Raw genomic sequence first — 21,609 nt, forward strand, 5'->3', positions numbered from 1 at the left:
GGGTGGCGCAGATCTACTGGCACCAATGGAAAGTGCGACCTAAATTATTCAGGTGCACGTTAATTTGATTCAGGTTCAAGAATAACGCTGTCGAAGAACCAAGACGAATGCCATTTTCATCCTCAGACCTGGCAGTACAAGTTTAATTGTAATCGCCGCACACGACTACAATGTCATTCAGAGAAGCGTTGTCGCGGAGTTCACGAACGGTGGCGGCTTTTTTTCCGGTGGAATGTGAATATTGCACATCAGGAATCGACGACCACGAATATTGGCAGAAACACACACCAGCTATTACTCGTATCAATGCATGAGCTGCCATGTCGTTCGGCAACGGCTATGAGCGTACCACCAAATCAGCGCTTGTCGCTATTCAAAGGCGAACGATCACAACGGAAAACGTTGAATAAATTTCCAAAAAATTGGTGGGAATTTATGCTGTCGGCTAATCCTGTCTCCGTTAGCATAATGACATCGTAGGTTCTGTCGAGAGATGCTAACAAAATATCGTTCAGCTTAGACCTCTCACGTTTTGATAATAAATCCAGACATCGATGGTACTGGAACTCCAAGGTAACGATTTTAATATCAGTTCTTCAGAGCGAGAATTTACGTTACTGCAAGGATACTTGCCATGATAGGCAGCTTGGAAGACCCCATCGCCAGCACTAGACTCAGGGCCGGGACGACTTGGGGGGCTGGAACGAGAATGCTGCGAGATATTTTCGATGACGGCTGCGGGCTCGACTGAGCTAGGCGGGTCAGAGGCTTTCGTACTGCTATGTGTAGGGCGTCCCGGGTTAGATGACGATGAGCTTGGTTGTGTTGAAGAGTGGCGTGAAGATGAAGCGTTGAAAAGAGATGGAGGGCGATGCGTTTGTATATTGCAACAAATAGTGTCCTCGAACGGACATAAGCTGGAATCGGAAAGGCGATCAGGAAGTGGGAGTTTATGAAAAAGAACGTACTTGCCTGGGAAAGCAAGCTACAGGACAGTTGAGGGTTCCAACGCAAATTCCTTCAGATTAAGGTCCAATCCGATTTTGTAAGAAACAAACGTCATGTCGGTGGTAGCTTTGCCCTTCGGGACAAGGCGCACCACATCAGCATCATCCGAAGTACACAAGCAGCACGTAACAATTTTCTTTACGTCATTGTCACTGATTACGGATATAAGCCTCTCATGTACAACCAAAACTAAGGTTAAAAAATAAGTTTTTTATGTCTTGTTAAAATGGATGATCAACTATAAAAACATTGTAGATAAGGTCATGTCTAGAAACTTTGTCGAAGACGACAATTTTCAATCTCTCAAGTGGACGAAGTTATAGTATGAAAATGGAGTACAAACGGTAGTACCTCCTTAAAAACCGCTTTTTTACCATAACTTTTTAGTTTTAATTTTCCAATTTCTTTAATTTTCTACAAAGTTGTAAGTGCTCTAAAACTGCACATTTTGTCTGCGCGAAACAGATCGCTATCGGCAAACCTTGTTTTGAATATAAAAACCAATAAATGATCCATAAAATATTGGAAATCGTTTCATTAAAAACATCCAAATGATCCATAAAACATCGGAGAATATCCCTGTGAATGATCCATCAAAAATATCAATATGATCCATATTTAATGTAAAATTTAGCAACGCAATTGTAAAAATGAACCGCGTAAATTTCTAAAGAATGAGCATTGAAATTGTACGAATTACCCATAAAAATATTGCAATTGATCCATAACACATTCAGCAGTGAACCTTAAACTAAAGAAAGTGATCCATAGACAATCAAGTTTGCGCACTTAATAATATAGCCATGTTCGGATTAAGCTAATATAAAGTCTAAACCAATCTTAATGCTTATAATAAAACCTATTTCAGCTTCAAGCTGTCCAAAACGAGACTGCTATGAGGAAGTTGCTTTCATTAATCCGTACATTCTTGAAGAACAACATCGGATACAATCTCAAAATGTCAGAGGGATCAACACCACCGTTGAGTGAAGAACAGAGCAGCGATCGAAACTGTACGCTTTGTGAAGGCCATGACCACGTAGATGATATGGTCCAGTGTGATGTCTGGGATTTCTGGACCCATTATAGTTGTGCTGGTAAGACAACAGCTGTAAAGGAGGTTCCGTAGACGTGCTCGAAGTGCACAAATATGCCGAAGGTGCCGAAAGGAACCAAGAAGTCTGTCCCAAAGAAACCACCTAGCAGAAAGAATAGTGCGAGGAGTGATGCCGGATCCGAATCTGGAAAAGGAAGTACCAATGAGGTCAGCCTGGAGGAATCCCTAGACCAGTTGCAGCAGGAGAAAAGCGCAAAGGAGAAAGCGCTGAAGAAAGAGAAATTCCTCCATGAAAAGCGATAGGAGACTGAGCGGGAGATTTTTCAAACCGAGAGTTATCTTCCGTCACTCTTTCAACAAAGATTTGGCTAGATTTAGTATTCAATTATTATTTTAGTTAAGAACGCAAACGATGTAGAATAAGCTACTTACTAGTAACTTAGGGTAAATCAAGTATATAGCGTTTAGGATCAAACTGTAGTACCTATCTAGATTACGCAAATATAGAACTGTGAGTTCACAGTTCCGTTGAACCAAACCTGACGTCTGTCATTTCTGACAGTGTCCGTTACCGTAGCTCTCCGAATCTCCCACAGGGTTGTCACTGGGCTTGGCGGTACAGGGTTATCCCGATATTCCGAACAGCCATGATCCATAAATTAGACGTATATTATTCATGTTTTGGACACTATATTATTAATTTTGATCCATAAAGCATGAAAAATTGCTGTATTACTGCGTAACTACTTAGATTTACTGTACTGCCGTGTTTTTTAGGTAGAGGTGTGGAGCGATGGTCAAGCGTCTATAATTAGCTTCCCAAAGAAGCTTCTATAATAATCTTCTTAAGAAAATATGAAAAATATATGTTAATTTTATGGATCATACCTAGGGTAGGTGTTCCAGTTATTGGTAGACGTTCTTATTATGGTTTGTTTCAATGGGATATACATATGTTTTTCATGTTTTGGATCCTTTTTAAAATTTGATCAATAAACCTTGTAAAATTGCTACATTACTGCGTAGCTACTCAGGTTTACTGTTCTGCTCGTGTTTTTTTTTGTCCAAAGAGCGGAACGATGGGCAAGCGTCTAGAATAAGCTTCCTAAAGAAGTTTATAAATGATGCTTCTTAAGAATATTATTATAGAATCTTCTTTTGGAAGCTAGACGATTACCCGTCGCTTCGCACCTCTACCTAAAATAAACGGGCAGGACAGTAAATCTAAGTAGATAAGCAGTGGATCAATTTTTCAAGATTTATGGATCAAAATTTAAAAAAAAATAATGTCCTATAAACATGAATAATAAACGTCTAATTTATGGATCATCCCTATATTTTTAAGTGCGCAAACTTTATTTTTTATGGATCACTTTCTTTAGTTTAAGGTTCATTTCTGAATGTTTTATGGATCAATTGAAATAAGTTTATGGGTAATTCGTACAATTCCAATGCTCATTATTTAGAATTTAGCGGTACATTTTTACAATTGTGTTGCTAAATTTCACATGAAATATTGATAATATTGATATGTTTTATGGATCACCCACACTTTTGTAGGGATTTTGGATGTTTTTAATGGAACATTTTTCAATATTTTATGGATCGTTTTATCAATTCTAAAGGTGCATACTTAGGCCTGCCGTTCGCCATCTCTTTGTTTTAAGGATTTAAACCTCTTTTTATAATTCAAAGTTTTTTATGTAACTTCATACGCGAAGTTTGCGATTTGCAGAGTTGGTTGGAAATGCTATCTTACATGAAACTTTAGTGTGATAATTTATTAGCTACACAGCAAAAAATTAATTTTAATATCACATCAAAGTCGATGCACTTCAATCGTGTCGAAAATACGGTGTAATATTACTTGCCAAAAAGGGCAAAATTATCATTAATACAGTGCATGTGCTGACATTGCGTTGCTTTTACTGCATTTGTTTATTTGTGTGGCTATAAAAATTACATGAGATTTTCGACATGATTGAAGTGCATCCTCTTGGATGTAATATTAAAATTTATTTTTTGCTGTGTAGATAATGGTCTTAAAAGAGGGTGGGTAGATAGTTCCGTTAGAGTACGGCAGTATGAAAATTGAATAGAAGTTGAAAATGATCGAAGGGCCATTAATGCGATTTGCCTAACCCGTACGATGTACGCGGAGATTTGAAGTGTGTCTCCAAATCTACAGGCAAAAAAGTGTGCGCCCGCCTTTGCTCATGTATTGTCTGCGGCTGTGGAATAGTTCTAGTGACGTTTCATAACTACCGAAGGCCCCACGCTGACATACTTCAAATCTCCGCGTACAAGAAACCTTCAGAAACGTTTCGAGAACTTTTCTGCAAATTTGAATTGAGGAAATTTGAGGAAACTTACAAGAAGACTAGATCTGGAGATCTCCAGGGAAGCTCCGAGATCTTAAGTGCAGCCTCAAGAAAGTTCAGACTTTTGGGGAAGTTTAATGGTTTGTAAATGTTATATTCTATGAAAATACCATGAGTTTTAGGAAAATTTTAAAATTAGTAGAAGAAGTTCCGGGAATTTCAGGGAAGTCTTGAAAAATTAAATACTTTATACATATTTCTGGATTATTGCCTTTAAACAAGTCCAGAGTTTTCAAGGGAAATTTGTTGATTGTTGTGATTTCAGAGCAGTCCCAAAAATGTCATACCGCAAACTCCAGGGTAGCTTTAAGAATACCAGGGAAGATCAGCGAACTTCATCTATCTTCAAGAAAGTTGCAGGAGCTTTACATAAGTTCCGAGAAACTAGGGGAATCTCTGAAAACTTTACCAATGTTCCGTGATGTTCAATCTTCTAAGAAGTATAAATATTGTTTGGCAGTTTATTTTTTTAAGATTTTCTGAGTATTTAGAGAACTTTAGAGCAGTTCAAATAGTTAATCGCAGGAGAATTTCAAATAGGTTCCTAAATGTTCTGCAAAATGGTGGGATCTTCACAGAAGTCCCATGAAAAGCAGGAAAATTTATGGAACATAAGAGAAGTTCCGATAATTTCTTGAAAACTAACACTCTTTCAACGTTTTATCCACATGTTTAACCAAAATCACTACTGCATTACCTTTGTCCGCTTTTACCAGACAAGAATACCAGTAATACCAGCTTTGTTTTTAATTCTTTGTTTGGTTTTCCGTCGATCTTGTTTTCCATACTGAGTACCAATGCTGCCTACGCCAGGGAGGCAGCTCCCACACCTGGTTCCTACCTATCGACCCATCAACTCATGAACAGGGGACCAACGACTTTACTACCCTCGAAGGAAGGCATGATCAGAGAGTTTATGCCTCAGAAAATCCCGGCGGGGCCGACTTGGATTGAACCCAGGCCTTCTGGGGTGAGAGGCAATCACGCTTACCACTACACCACCGGCGCCGCTAAACTACTAGGCTCAAGGAAATTAATTGAGCTATTCGTTAAAAATATTCTCAAGATTGACACTCACGAATAATATTCCAAAAGGTCAAAAATTGCCCAAATTACATTAGTGAATTTTATGCTATGAATATTGCAAAAATATCAACAAGTTTTTGTTGTAAATTTAATGTTTTTTTTTCTGTAATATTCACACTATTTCAACGATAATTGATAACTGTAGGCAGTATTTTGGGGCCTCCCTTAGCTCAGTCGGTAAATGAGCAGCTACAAAGCAAGACCATGCTGGAGGTGGCTGGGTTCGATTTCCGGTTCGGTCTAGGAATTTTTCGGGTTGGAAAATTTCTCGACTTCCCTGGGCATAGAAGTATGATTGGACTTGCCACAAAATCATATCAATGCAAAAATGGTACAGGCATCGGAAGCGCTCAATTAATAACTGTGGAAGTGCATCTAGAACACTAAGTTGAGAGCACGCAATAAGCTAATATGCGATATGCAATAAGCTTGAAATGCGAAGAAGAAGAAGAAGAAGAAGTCAGTATTTAAAAAAAACTACTACTTTTTTCAAAAAAATAATTCTTTTTATATAAATTTTTCAACATGAAGTAGTTCACACGATATCTGAGCTTGAGTTTTTTTTTCAAATATGCGAATTAAAATATTTTAAGTTTTTATTTCATATATTTTTTTTTTGTTACGAAAAAAAAACAATTATTTTTTTTTTTCAGAGTACACTGGAGTCGTTTTTTACGCGGTTTTTTTTTACGTGGATTTCGGAATTTACACGGTTTTTTTTACGCGGATTTTGGTTTTTTTTTTACGCTGCTTTCAGAATTAACGCGGTATATCGTTATACACTAGAGTCGCTTTTTATGCAGTTTTTTTACACGGTCTGTTTTTACGCGGTTTTTTTTTACGCGGATTTCGGAATTTACGCGGTTTTTTTTTACGCGGATTCCGGAAAAACCGCGCTTTTTTTTACGCGGGACGTATCACCCGCGTAAAAAGCGACTCCAGTGTATATTTTTTCTAGAAAGGTTCCACAACTTCGTCAAAAACCCCATTTCGATCACACGAATAGTTCTCGAGAGAGGTATTTTTGAATTAATGGATATCGTTTTTGCATAAGCCGTTTTAAAAAGTTAATCGCGTTCGAATATAACTTGTCCTGTTAGCCTTACGTAGCTTGCCTTGGCGCGATCCTGTCAATTTACCTCCTTACTCAGACCGATGCTTGGTTCCGGATGTCCACTAAGCTTGACATCTGGTTTTCTGGACTTGCAATCAAAGCTTACCCGATTTTCCTCGATTTCTACCGGATGACATCATATGAATAGCCAGCTCAGCCATAAGTTCTCAAAGGGGTATATTCAAATTTGCTAGACGTGCAAATACTTCGAAAGAAACACACTGAATCGATAACGTCTGAAATGTTTGTTAAGCAAAAAATAAGGTATAGGAAAAACGAGACTAAAGTGAGGAGGCGAGGTTTTATTGTACTTCCAAATCATTTGACTTATTCTCGAGATCTTTTGCGTTTGACTAACTAATTGTAACATTTTCCGCATATTTGCAGGTGTTTTAATGAAAGACAAGCTTCCAGATAGCTTATTAATTTGCTACCGAAATCTTGTGATGGCTAACGTTCAATTTTCTACATTTCAATCTGTTTTGACCAGTTTGATACCAACTTATCAATTTGACTCGGATAATAATAGTAGAATAGTTTGTAGAATAGTAGACTAGAATTCCCCTTAAATTAGCCAATCTATCCTTCGCTATTTCTATAAAACATTCGACAAATAACGCTGGTTTAATTCTTGGAGGATTCTTGTCAAGATTTATGTTATTTCAACAGATACACAGGAATTTGATTTCCGAAAGAAATAGTTTCGATCTGCCCTACTCAATTCTCCAAATCACTGACCAAAAAAAAAAGCCCCCCGATCGCATCAAATACCCACTTGTTCTGCCTCTTCCAACCTCGAACCGATACATCCACACATGTCTCTGCCGTCGTCGCTTCTGCTCGCGTTTTTCCACGCTTGACATCTTTATCGCCCGGTGCCGATCTAAATTGAGTGATTAAAGAAACGTTTTGTTCAATTTAAAAACCAATAAACATACAAACCGCTCGCATCGCAGCCCATTCGGGAGAGAAGCCCCGGCCAGCAGCGTCTGAAATCAGTTCAAACGACAATCGAAGCAAAAGATTTCCTTTTCCCTCTCTGTGTCCCTTTTTTTCTTAGCTTTGTTTTTTTTTCTGCGTCAATCTCAACATTCTTGGGAGATTGGGCTTTCGGAAGATTCCGGGCTGTTCGAGCCGTTGAGCCACGGAATAGAATCACGTGGTGGACGACGACGACGACGCGGGAAAAAAAAGTGACTCAGACAAGTGCAGTCGAAGAAGAGACGGGACGTGAAAATACCGCGACATCGCGCCAAATTTTATTAACTTTGACGATTGATGGTGTCTCATGCTGGTTTTTGTTTGATTGGAATAAATTTTGGTTTTCCAGCCAAAATGTTTGCTTTATGGCGTTGTTTCGGGCGAAAAACAATCAAACAAAATTAACTTAATAGTCGCGGACCCCATAATTAGTGTAAATTTAATAAAGAATCGAAAAGCCGATTTCCAATTTGATGGAAATTTTCCGAATCGGACGGTGCTCCAGTTCTGTGTGAGGTGTGATAAATACTTGGTAAATTTTTAATAAAAGCCCTTCACCAAGTCCTCCTCCGTGCGAGCCTCGGCTGGCTGGTAGCGATTATGTGTCCGTCGGAGCTGACGCAACCCTATTATTAAGCACGATTCCGTCCCGAGCCAATTCCGGCCCAACCAGGTTTCGGCCCTTTTATCTCGCAAATTAACTTTTTCATCACTTGATTAAGTTTATTAAAATTATAATACTGATTGTTTTCCTCCGTCCATCTGTTTTCAGTTCAACCACGTAGGAGAAGCCAGTCCCGGGCGGCAGCAGCAAGCGAGTGCAAGCATCTTTGTGAGTGAAGCGGTGCGCGTAAAACCGGTCCAAAATTTACAACATCGCACGGCTTGCCGATCTAGATCAGCCCGGTAGTCACCGACCAATGGGCATATCGGATGAGTGCAAGCTGCTAGGAGTGGAGGACATACCCCATGAGGCTCGGCCACCCCAGGGTAGTCCACTGGAGCGAGGCTGCATCGGCGGAACTGGGAGGTCGAGCACTCCAGGCCATCTGATGAACAGCCCCGGTGGAGCAGGCATGGGAGGCGACCCGAACAGTCCGATGTCCGACCAGCACAGCGACGACGGGATCGACGATTTTCAACCAAAGAGAAAACAGCGCCGCTACCGAACCACGTTCACGAGCTTCCAGCTGGAGGAACTGGAGAAGGCGTTCTCAAGGACTCACTATCCAGATGTGTTCACGAGGTAATTCATAACTTGCACTTCGTAGCTTCCGGAATTTACCGCGCCTAGAAAATCCAATTAATTCAACTGCCTGTTCGCTTGTCCGACCCCTCCCTTCTTCCCTCGGGGCAGTAAATTTACTGCCACAAAGTTAAAATTGCATTAATAATCACTTAGAAGAAACTTCTGCTCGCGAGGAATCTCACCCAACAGCAGCAGTAGTAATAATGAACCTTTCAACATTTTCTTCGAAGTAACGCGGAAAATTGCACGAACGCGAGAGTTTCCTGTTATTTGCGGGTACTCTACTGGCCTTCATGCAGCAGTTGCAATTGCACTTTTTTTTTCGCGTTCGATAGCTTTCCCCGCATCCTTGCTAGTCCAGTAAGTCTTCTTTAATCCACTTGTTACTTGCTTCAATTTAAAACCACGCTGTGAACCAGAGCGAGAGAGATTGAAGTAATTTAATGCTTTAACACTTTTTCAGAGTGCGTTTGAAATTTAATTTCCTGTTTGGGGTTGGCGAATAGGTGCATATCTCGCGCCACCATCAGGAGAGCACGAACGGACGTGATGATTTGCGACGACGGCGACGAGCACGCGTTCCAGCAGAGCTCGTGTGTGCGGGCGGACGGAGGGATGTGGTTACTACCTTTGCCTGTTACTTCCTTTCAATCAGATCAATCAATGCGTTTACAAGAGGTGGTGGATGCAGTTTCATAACATGCATTGAAGAGGCGTTGATTTCAATTTTAAATTTCACTTATTATGATTACGTGCTCGGCGACTGTGTTAGGGAAATCACCTTTTTGACGTAGGATTACATCTTTTGGCAACATATTGGGGGTACAATTTCAAACAACCAAAATCGACTGCGTTACGAAAAGGGGTCAGGATTTGACCACTTATAGCTCTGTCAATAGCGGATCGATATTAATTCTTAACAAGCCAATCGATTGCAATGTCATCTACGAATCTGCTAAAATCAACAATTTATCAATTTTCCATGTTTATTCAATCACCGCGTTTTGTTAGTGGTGGTGTCCAGTGACCATCATCATCAGCAGCAGCAGTGCTTTTGGCCCGTGGCTGTAGATTGTTTTCCATACGACAAAAGGCTGCTCGGAAGCTCGATCTGCAGCCCACTGAGCGGTCCATTCTCCAAAGAAGGAGGAAAAAGTTTCACCGCTACTGATCGGATGTCAGTTGCTCATCGTGAGGCGCTGTGGGCCATCTATGCCAAACGTGTCACCGTTCCAAACAACATACAGCTCGTCAGCTTCATCTGTGTTGAACACCTTAATAGCTCAGCAATATTCAACCATCACGACAAAACGGTCCTTTTCAGGACCACCATAAATTGGTTTAAGAGTATTTTCTGGACACTTCTCACGTTAACTTTCAAATAGACCAAATCTACATTGATCGATTCTCTTCATCGACTCTCTCTTTTGTTGGTTATTTTACTGTATTAATATTTCTGGTTTATTTTTTTCTACAAAATGCAAACGCGCTTTCCCCAACACAGACTTCAAAATTTAATTCCATCTGATCTCACCAAGCGGTGTTCATTCAATCACCGCGTCTGGTGAGTGATGGTATTCTCCAGTAATGAAAGGCTCCCTGCAAGCAGCTAGCTATCAAGACTGCCCTCAACCGCTGATCGGATTCAATAGCTCGTCATGAGCCGCTGTGGGCCATCTATGCCAACCGCGTCACCCTCGTTCCAATCAACTCCGTGTTGAATTCCCTAATATCTCAGCATCACAAAACGATTCTTTTCAGGACCACCATAAATTATTATTTTTTAAGAGTTAATTTGCATTCAACGTTTGCTCGCCTTGCTGCCAGCAAAATCACCCCCACAGCTCTTTGATAATGTACCCAGCAACCAAAGTTTTGTGGTCAAATTCGTCAAGAATTGAAGTGGTACATAGAAAATCTCGCCATGACCGAATACCACATGCTCATGTCAATTGACAAGGAACACGTAAGGTTTCTCCAGGACGCTATATAAGGCAAAAAAAATTATATGATTGATCGCGAATATCTCGCGATTGCTAAAATTTTAGTCAGAAATTCCTCCAATCAATAATCGATTTTTTCATTATGTACTGAAAAATCCAAAAATTCCGCTTGTTTTGTGCGTGAAAATGCGTAATTTTGTCATTAGAAAACGAGGCGTTTCCATGATGGGAAAAGTGGTTTCCCTAACACAGTCGCCGAATATTGATACCAAGCACTGAGCAAGCCAGACGGTACCTATTTTTATGCCTTTTGATGCAAAGTTTAAGCCCCTCCTATTAAGAGAATTGTGGCATAATTTTTTTTTTGCCTAATTGCCTAAATAGAAGGGGCTTAAAAGCACAAACGTAGGTACCGCCCAGAATGCTCAGATTCGGTGATTGATGTGTTTTCTAAACTGGCTTCCAAGCATAGGTCCAGACTGATAACTAAAGAGTAAGAGCTTGTATCCAAGACATACCGTCCAGGATTGGCGTGTACTACATGGAACTCTCATTGTTTCCGAATTTAAACGTATCGAACTTTTTCACTGATAACGAGTTAAGAAATCAATTTAATATTTACTATACTTTTGCTGTGGCATCAAAACTACCTTTCGTAATCCTACGTCAAATCTACGGTCGTGTCTTGGATACAACCTCTTGCTTTTTTTCATCACGGAAACACCTCGTTTTCTGTTGACAAAACTGCGCATTTTCGTGCACGAAACGCACGGAATTTTTGGTTGATTCAATAGATAGGTAGATAGTAGTATAAACATTTTCAAGTCGCGAAAAATTCGCGGTCAATCATATAAATCTAGATAGAGCTGGAATTAGGGCGTAACAGCTTTTGTAAACAATGACTTCTATCGATGATTTCTAGGAATTAAAGGCACGTCCACGCAGGCCAACCTAACCATCGGATAGGGGAAGTCTTTCCCTAACCGATGAAGATGTTGGTTTGCGTGGGTGAGGCTTATATTTCTAGAAATCATCAAGAGAAGTCATTGTTTACAACAGCTGTTAGGCCCTAATTCCAGCTCTATCTAGAAATGCGTCCTGGAGAAAACCTTACCTTCATTCTAAGTGTTTCTGGTTAATTGACAAGGACATGTGGTTTTCGGTCATTTCGAGAATGTGTATGTACCACTTCAATACTGTTACGCAGTTGACGACAAACGTTTGGTTGCTGGGTACATTATCAAAGAGCTGTGGGGGTGATGTGGCTTGCAGCAAGGCGAGCAAACGTTCAATGAAAATTAACTCTTAAACAAAAATAATTTATGGTGGTCCTGAAAAGGACCGTTTTGTCGTGATGGTTGAGTAATGCTGTAATAGCTGGGGTGTTCAACACAGATGATGCTGGCGAGCTGTATGTTGTTTGGAACGAGGGTGATGCGCTTGGCATAGATGGCTCACAGTGACTCACGATGAGCAACTGAATCCGATCAGTAGCGGTGCGCCTCATGTGGACTGCAGCTCGCTGCTTGCGGGCAGCCTTTCGTTGTGTACTGGAGAACAATATTCAACACCACACGCCTAAGGCACTGCTGCTGCTGCTGATGATGATGACTGACCGGACACCATCACCCATGGTGATTGAATAAGCAGCGTTTGGCGATGTAATTCGATTTTGAAATCTGTGTTAGGGAAAGCGCTTTTTGCAGGCAATCGGTGATAATTTTGATAACCATTGCAACAGTTGGACATTTGTGTAATTTTCAATAGTGATCTTTTGAAAAATTTCCAATAAATTGGCTTGTTTAAATTTAAACTCCATCCGATATTGACAGAGTTATAAATGGTTAGAACCTGACCACTTTTCGTAACGCGGACGATTTTGTTTTATTTAATTGCACCTGCAATGTGTTGTTTAAAGACGTTATCCAACGTCAAAAATAATTCACTTTCAGGACAAACATACACGGTAAAAAAAACTTCACGAAATGTTTGGTTAAATACCCATAAAAGTGTTTAAAACTTCAATAACATACAATGGCATTCTTTAATATGTTTCGAAAAAAAAAAATCATTGAGTAGCTTATTTTAAATGTAAACATATTTAATGCCGAAATTTCAATATAATGAGAAGTGCCTCAAAAGTGCATGTAGCTTTCCAATAATTTTGGAAACTGAACCGAGTTGAAATGCTGGTATATTAATAATGAAGAAGTTTTTGGAGATCGTTTTAACGTGTTTAGGGAAGATCGCGATAAATTGTTATACAATAAAAAATGTGGATATAGTGCATTAATAGCAGTTAGAGTAGAGTATGAATCATAGCAAATTTCAACTTGCAAATGCAGGGAGTTCGACCAGTGTGGGTTAAATTTTGTATTGGAGATCAAATTAAAATTTTGGTAGCAGTTTATTTTTCTCCAGAACATGCAAAAAATAGTCTTTCGAAAAACCTTTTAGTTTGGCGGATACCATTATTTCAGCATTTGAGGCTAAAGCAAATGCTCATATATACGGAGATTTTAATCAACAAAGAACAAGCAGTTGATGCATTCAATCAAATTATTTCAGATATTTTGGAGCTGACAGCGCCAATGAAGCAAAGAAAGAGAACAAATACAAAGGCACCAATATGGTTCAATAGACAAATTTTTAAACTTTGGAATAGAAATCAGAAAGCTAATAAGGCTTACTAAATAAATATTAACGATAAAAATCTTACATATTATCTGCATTATGTAACCAGCTGAATCTATACATGAAAACTTCATATGAAGAACACAGTATATAGTTAGAAAATAACATTAAGTCAGACCCAAAATCATTTTGACGTAGGACTACGTCTTTAATTTCTATATTGGGGTACACTTTGTGAAAACCGAAAATGAAACATGTAACGAAATTATTAAAGATTTTGAATGTCAATAGCTCAGCTGCCCCTAGACCAATTTCAATAATTTTATCACCAATCGATCAGAAATATTTCTTCTCATCAATAGCAATGCTTCTGACTGTCAAACATTGTTCAAAAGCATCGAAATAACTAACTAATCTACTAATTACGTCCATGCATATGCTGCTTCCCCAACACAGTCATCAGAGAATCGTTTCTAGACGAAATATGTCGATGTAGCATTGCTGCTTCCCCATTCCTGTCATCAGAAGAGCATAGTGCGAAATAGGTTAGTGAAGCCATGGTCATCAAAAGAAGAAATCGATGAAGAGAATTGACTTTCACCCTTTTGCTTCTAAGTCATTGCGTACAACCTCATAGGGCTGTCGTTTGTAGTTTTTTAAGTTTGTTAAAGAGAAACAAAAATCAAGGAACTGTCAATCAAAAATGCAATTCAAAAACAGGACTGGGAACACTCCTAATTAGATCAGTAACTTATTTTTGGATTTTTATCAGGACATTTATGCAACTCATGATGAGAAAGAGCGAGATTATCATTATTTTTCATGTCTCCAATAATGATGGACATTACAGTTGATAATTTATCCGTCGATGAAATCATTCGTGCTCTTGAAACCCCTGGATGCTTCAAAGGGTGCGGGGCCAGATGGTTTTTCCACCTATATTTCTAAAGTTACTTTCAAAGAAGCTAGTTAACCTTTATTTTTGCTTTTTAATTCCTCTCAGGAGTCCAGTGTGCTTCCTCCAATTTGGAAGGAATCATTTTTTAATTAATTCATTAAAATTACCATGGAATTGGTATAATATCATGCATTTCTAAATTATTCGAATCAATCATTGACGACAATGTGTTCTCAAAGGGTAAATCTTCAATTACTAGCAAACAACATGGGTTTGTTAAGGGAAGAACCACAGCTACTAACTTGATACATACATTTTGTAACTTTTTCTCTAAACGTAATGGATAAAGGAAACTATGTTCAAACGTTATTTACTGACTTAAGCAAGGAATCAAAAATATCTCCAAATGACAAAATGACAAGCGATCAACGAACCGAATAATAACGCTATGTCAGAAGTGCAAAGCAATAATGATATAATCTTCTTCGTTCTTTTTTATGACAAGCAGCCCGTGCGACACAACTCATTCGGGGCGGTAGAAGGAAACGAGCAAATTGTTGGCAAACTGCTTCACGAAGTAAAGCCGAAGATGATACACGTGTGTTAATGGGAATTTTTTTGTTATGTCTTTTCTCGATTCATATCAAGCTATGTCCTCATCCGTGTATATTGCAACAAAGCAGGCAAGCAATATATCATTATCCTTTTACCACTCGGATCGAGCTATGTTCACAATCGAGTTTGTCATGGTAGTCGTAGCAACCATTTTGTCGGTATCGTTGGTTGCTTTATGTGTTTGGATTCGCTGGACTTAAGTAAAGCATTTGACAGAGTTGACATACTTTATTTTGCTATCAAAGTTGGTTTTCAACCCCAGACTACTGAAATGCATCGAGTCAAATTTATCACAGAGAGAGAGAGAGAGAGAGAGACGTAGAGAGAGAGAGAGTAAGATTTAGGGGAAATTTGTCTACCATAGTTAATGTTACATCAGGCATAGACAAACAGACGTAACTCTGTTTGTAACTTAAAAAAAAACTTAATTCAGAATAAATGAGTACTTTAACCCAAGAAAATTGCAGACAGCATTAGGGAAAGTCAGAGCTGATCAGATCATTTTCGAAATCTTCGAGATCTGCGGGGCAGTTCAATTAATTTCACCTAAGTTGCCAAAACTACAGCTAAGTTTAAAATCACAGGGGAAGATACTCAAACTCCGTAAAATGAAAAATCGAGAAATTTAGGGAAATTCTATTAAATTTTGAAAATTTGCTTGAACCTTCCTGAAGTTCCAACAATTTCAAATAGTCTAAAGAGGAGTTTAGAGAAATCTAGCGGAAAAACCGAAACATAAGCCCAGATAAATTCACGGAAGGGGCGGTTCCATTAGCTCCAGGGGGCTGCAGGAACTTTCAAGATGTTCTAAGAACTTCAGAGATATCCGAAAAACTTCATGGATACTCTTCATGTCGTTCAGATAACTTGAGAAATTTTGTTGAATATCCAAGTACCTCAGAAAAGCTAGATTTAGAGATCTTCGGGAAAACTCAGAGATCATAAGGGCAGTTACAATAATTTATGAAAATTTCAGACTTTCGGGGAAGTTTCAGAGTACTCCTCAGCAGCTCAGAGAGGTTTAAAGATTTTAGGACCATCATGGAAGATCAAATCAGCGTAGGTCAGTTCAATTACAGGAACTCAAGTACCGAAATACTCAAGGAATTTTGAAAAACTTTTGAAGTTTCGAGGAATTATCGATAGTTTCGAGAATATCGAGAATGTTCTAAACTTTTCAGGAAAATAGAGGAGTCTTCAGATAAATTCCATTAATATCAAACTGTTGGATCCATAGAAATGTTCCGAAAACGTCTTGGAAAATGTTTGAACTCTTTGTCTGTGGATTTAAGGAAATACCTCAAGTCCCTTCACCCATCAAGTGAGCTGGGCAATATTGTCGCATCAATGGCCTTTCGCTTATTTTCAACTTCAGTTTAAACTGCCGTACACTGACGGAACTTTCAATCTATCCTCTTTAGAACTTTCTCTAGCTAAAGCTTGAGTCATTTAATATCTGACGCACTGTTTATTTTACTGCAGTGCTCCTAGTGGTCGGATCTGGAATGTTTTGACAGCAGTTTGTTTTAAAATGTTCTCTCTTTCAGTGCTGAAAAGCTCTTCACCGCAAAACCTTAATTTTAGAAGATGCGTAGAAATATATCCGATCGATTGGTGATAAAATTATTGAAATTGGTCCAGGGGCAACTGAGTTCTTAACGTACAAAATCTTTCATGATTTCGTTACATGTTCCATTTTTGGTTTTTATAAAGTGTACCCCCATATAGAAATCATAGACGTAAACCTACGTCAAAACAATCAGCTATATGAGGCGTAAAACATAGCGTTTAAAATGTTCCAGAAAAATTGTCCTTGAATTATTTTCTTCAAATAGTTCTTGCACAGCAATCATGGCACATGCTTAAATTTGACCATAATAGGGAAAAACATGCCAATTCTCTAAGAGGGTGGTAGGAAGCCAATGCATCTTGTTGGTATATACATTTTTTCTAGGCTAAAATTTAAAAAATAAAACCATGTAATTAAATTAAGCTTAGAGCAGCTCCACACCAAATGACGAATCGGATAAACTCGATCCTCTCCGAATTGCATGACACTTTGCATAATTGTTTGATATGGGCAATGATTCGCATTGTTGCTAAAATAAGGCCAATTTGAAACTTGTAAAATTTTCAAAATGGCGTCTTTTAAATGTTTCAAAAAATGGTAGCACAGAAATGGGACTTCTGATCAAAATGACCCCTTTTAATGATCATGGTCCATAAATGCATTATGTATTCGCATTACTTATTAAAAAAAATCATTTAAAATAATAGTCATTAGCTTACGTTATGCAAAATGTGGCAGCTATTTTCTCAATATTGGCAAATTTTTATAAACGACCCTACACATCTGAAGACGCACTCGGTGCCACAACTGGAACTGCAGGCCGCAGTGTTAGGAACACGTCTGATGCAGTTTGTGGAAGAAAATCACACACTTTCCATCACGATGAAGGTGCTTTGGAGTGATTTTGCTACGGTCCTTTACTGGATACGAGCTGATCATCGTAGGTACAAACAGTTCGTTGCTTGCAGAATAGGCGAATTACTTACTGTCACCGAAGAAGAAAACTGGCGTTGGGTTCCATCCAAGCAGAATCCTAGCAGAAACGGAATGGCCAAAACAGCGAACCTCGTCTCCACATACAGAAGAAGAGTTGCGTCCTTGTTACGCAAGAGGTGAAAATCCCAGAATGTCTGGTAGATCTTCAACGTTTTTCCCAGTTGAAAAAGGACAATCGCACAGTCGCTTACGTCTTGAGATTTATAGAAAACCTGAAGCGGAAGGCCACAGGTAGGCAACTTAAACGTCAGAAGAACAGCAGAAGGCTGCGAAACTTCTTATTTGCGAGAACCAGTGGCACAGCTTTCCGGACGAGATGGTGGTGTTAACGCGCAACAAATCGAAGCCGGAAGGGGAGCAGATACCTTTAGGAAAAAAACAGCCAAATCTATCAGTTGTGTCCAATCTTGGGTGAAGACGGAATTCTTCGTGTAGATAGCAGAATAGGAGCAGCCCCAAACGTTGAAAATGATGTGTTCACAAGTAAGTCATAAGTTCACAAATCTGTTACTCGACAGTCAATGATATCACATTCCAAGGCTTAGGACGGCGGTGAACAAAATAATGAAGGCGTGTCAATGGTGCCGGATTTACAAAGCTTCACCCAAGATACCCCGCATGGCACCGCTGCCACTTGCAAGGATGGCATCATTCGTAAGGCCATTCACATATGTCGGTGTAGATTTCTTTGGGCCATTGACGGCGTCCAGGCAAGTGCTGCGCTCATCAAGTGGGAGCCTATTAATGAGAGGATAATCGTTGCCAGATTTAGAACACGGGTTCGTAACCTTACCATAATCCAATGTTATGCGCCAACCGATGTTGCCGAGCTACAGGACAAGGATAATTTTTACAGTCAACTGAATGCCGTCGTGGATAAGGTTCCAAAGGGTGACATCAAGATCTACACTGGCGACTTCAATGCGAAGATCGGCTCCGACAACACGGACTATGAGCGTGTCATGGGACGCCATGGTCTCGGCGAAATGAGCGAGAACGGTGAGCTGTTTGCAGAATTTTGTGGCAATAACGACATGGTGATCGGGGGCTCGCTCTTCCCCCATCGGCCAGTGCACAAAGTCACGTGGGTTTCCCGTGATGGACATACCGAGAATCGGATCGACCACATCTGCATCAGCCGAAAATGGAGACGGAGCCTTCTTGATGTCCGGAATAAACGCAGCGCCGACATCGCGTCTGACCATCACCTTCTAATCGGTGAAATCCGCCTACGCATGGCGCGGATCCAGCGACGGGAGGAGAGACTCGGGCGGCGGTTCAACACACGCCGACTTGAAGATCCAGCGGTAAAAAGGTCTTTTGTTCATGAACTTGAGACTCGAGCTGCGGACGTTCCAGAAGGTGGCAGCGTAGAAGAACAATGGACGGCCATCAAGAATGCCTTTATAGAAACAAGCGAGAACAACTTGGGTGAGCTGCGCACCCAGAGGAAAGAGTGGATCACAGATGAAACCTGGTGGAAGATTGAGGAGCGTAGAGAAGCAAAAGCCGCGATAGAGCGGGCGAGAACCAGAGGAGCCAAGAACGAAGTCCGTCAACGGTACTCGGCTCTAGAGAAGGAAGTCAAGCGCTCTTGCAGACGGGACAAGCGAGCGTGGGTGAACTCCCTGGCCGACGAAGGGGAGAAAGCCGCAAACACTGGCGATATACGCCTCCTCTATGATATCTCACGACACCTGAGTGGAGCAAGGATGAACCCGAGGATGCCAGTGAAGGACACGACTGGACAATTGCTTACCGACCCCACTGACCAGCTGAAACGCTGGTTTGAGCACTTCGAACAACTTCTTCAAGTTTCGACGGCCAACCAGCCATCAACATCTCGGCATGATCCGCCTAGGGTGCGGCGCATCACTCGCGTCAATTCCGAGGCCCCATCACTGCAGGAAATTGAAGCAGCTATCCGAAGCATGAAATCCAACAAGGCTCCAGGGGTCGATCGCATATCAGCAGAGATGCTCAAAGCTGACCCCATGCTATCCGCACAAATGTTGCATCAACTATTCTGTAATATCTGGGACACCGCGACTTTTCCGCCCGACTGGATGCAGGGCATCTTAGTGAAGGTCCCAAAGAAGGGGGGCCTGACTGTGTGCGACAATTGGCGAAGCATCATGTTACTGTGTATTGTTCTCAAAGTTCTGTGCAAAGTTATCCTGAATCGGATACAGGAGAAGATCAACGCGACTCTCCAACGGCAGCAGGCAGGATTCCGTGCCAGAAGGTCTTGTGTGGACCATATTGTCACGCTCCGCATCATCCTGGAGCAGGTCAATGAATTCCAAGAGTCCCTTTATTTGGTATTCATTGACTACGAAAAAGCTTTCGACCGTCTCAATCACGAGAATCTGTGGGGCGCCCTGAGACGCAAGGGAGTCCCGGATAAAATCGTCAACCTCATCGAAGCGCAGTATGAGGCTTTCACGTGCAGAGTTCTGCATAACGGAGCCTTTTCCGACCCTATCCGGGTAGTCGCTGGTGTGAGACAAGGATGTATACTATCACCACTACTGTTTCTCATCGTAATCGACGAGATCATGGTAGGTGCAATTGACCGTGTACCGAACCGTGGGCTGCTTTGGCAACCTATCACCATGGAGCATCTCAACGACTTCGATTTGGCTGATGATGTTGCTCTACTAGCACAACGGCGCTCTGATATGCAGAGTAAGCTCAATGACCTAGCCGAACGCTCCTCTGCGGCGGGTCTCACCATCAACGTCAACAAGACCAAATCGTTGGATATCAATACGGGCAACCCTTCCAACTTTACGGTAGCGGGGCAAGCAGTGGAGAAGGTCGAAAGTTTCCAATATCTTGGCAGCCAAATAGCGTCGGACGGCGGGACCAAGAGCGACAAAGGTGCACGAATCAAGAAGGCTAGGGCTGCATTTGCGAGTTTACGAAACGTATGGAGATCCAACCAGATAAGTCAACGCACCAAAATCCGAATTTTCAACTCGAACGTGAAATCTGTGTTGTTATACGCCAGCGAGACGTGGTATGTATTAGCGGAGAACACTCAAAAGCTGCAGGTCTTCATCAACCGATGCCTGCGGTATATAATTCGTGCCTGGTGGCCTCACAACTGGATCTCGAATGCCGAGCTCCATCGTCGATGTCATCAGAAGCCGATAGCAACAGAAATTCGAGAGCGAAAGTGGAGGTGGGTTGGCCACACACTTCGACGGGGCGGAAACGAAATCTGCAAGCAAGCGCTGGATTGGAATCCAGCAGGACATCGCAGCAGAGGCAGACCCAGGGGCTCATGGCGGCGGAGCCTCAATAAGGAAATTAAGCAAGTCGATAGAAATCTGACCTGGGCCCAGGTCAAGGCAAAAGCGAGCAGCAACCCAGGATGGAAGTCTTTCACGTTGGCCCTTTGCACCGCTGGTGGTGCACAGGACCCTTAAGTAAGTAAGTAAATTGACGGTGAAAATTGTAAGGAGTAACGCAAAGCGATGGGTAGCTTTATTCCCATGTTTTACCATACGTGCAGTACATGTTGAAGTCGCTCACAACCTCACCACCGACTCCTGTGTGAAGTGCATACGGCGGTTCATCTGTCGTCCGGCCGAAATCTATTCGGACAACGGCACCAACTTTCAAGGCGCCGATAGACTGCTGAAGGAGCTGAACGAGCAGCTAGCCGTTACGTTCACGGGCACTAACACCAAGTGGATCTTCAACCCTCCTGGAGCCCCACATATGGGCGGAGCGCGGGAGCAGATGGTGCGATCCATCAAAGCTGCAGTGGAAATGGCGTACAATAACAACCGCAAGGCAGATGACGAGGCGTTGGAGACCTTTATGGTGGAAGCTGAAGCGGTTGTAAACAGTCGTCGGAGGAACACGAATCCCTCACGCCAAATCACTTCCTTTTGGGAAGCTCAAGTGGCGTTAGACAACCGGCAGTTCCAGCAACGCTCTACGATCCTCGTGGGGTCAGATTGAACAGCAGCTCGACGTTTTTTTTTGGAGAAGATGGATCACGGAGTATCTCCCAACTTTGACTAAACGTCCGAAGTGGTGCGGTGAGATGAAGCCAGTAGTTGA

The 21,609-nt window shown here is 41.2% G+C and overlaps 1 protein-coding gene across 2 annotated transcripts in view; it reads left to right on the top strand.

Annotated features, from left to right (window-relative positions):
• Nucleotides 1–21,609, top strand: part of al (aristaless) — a 258,178-nt gene that overhangs the window by 161,126 nt on the left and 75,443 nt on the right. For both annotated transcript variants that reach the window (XM_065217847.1, XM_065217846.1), the window contains exon 2: nucleotides 8,400–8,873. In XM_065217847.1, coding sequence (XP_065073919.1) covers nucleotides 8,548–8,873 — 326 coding nt within the window. In that variant the 5' untranslated portion in view covers nucleotides 8,400–8,547. The remainder of the gene's footprint in view (nucleotides 1–8,399; nucleotides 8,874–21,609) is intronic.

This window comes from Ochlerotatus camptorhynchus, unplaced genomic scaffold (assembly GCF_037179485.1).
Source record: "Ochlerotatus camptorhynchus isolate MF236.1 unplaced genomic scaffold, CSIRO-AGI_Acam_v1.1 ptg000080l, whole genome shotgun sequence".
In the NCBI taxonomy this organism is placed as follows: Eukaryota; Metazoa; Arthropoda; class Insecta; order Diptera; family Culicidae; genus Ochlerotatus; species Ochlerotatus camptorhynchus.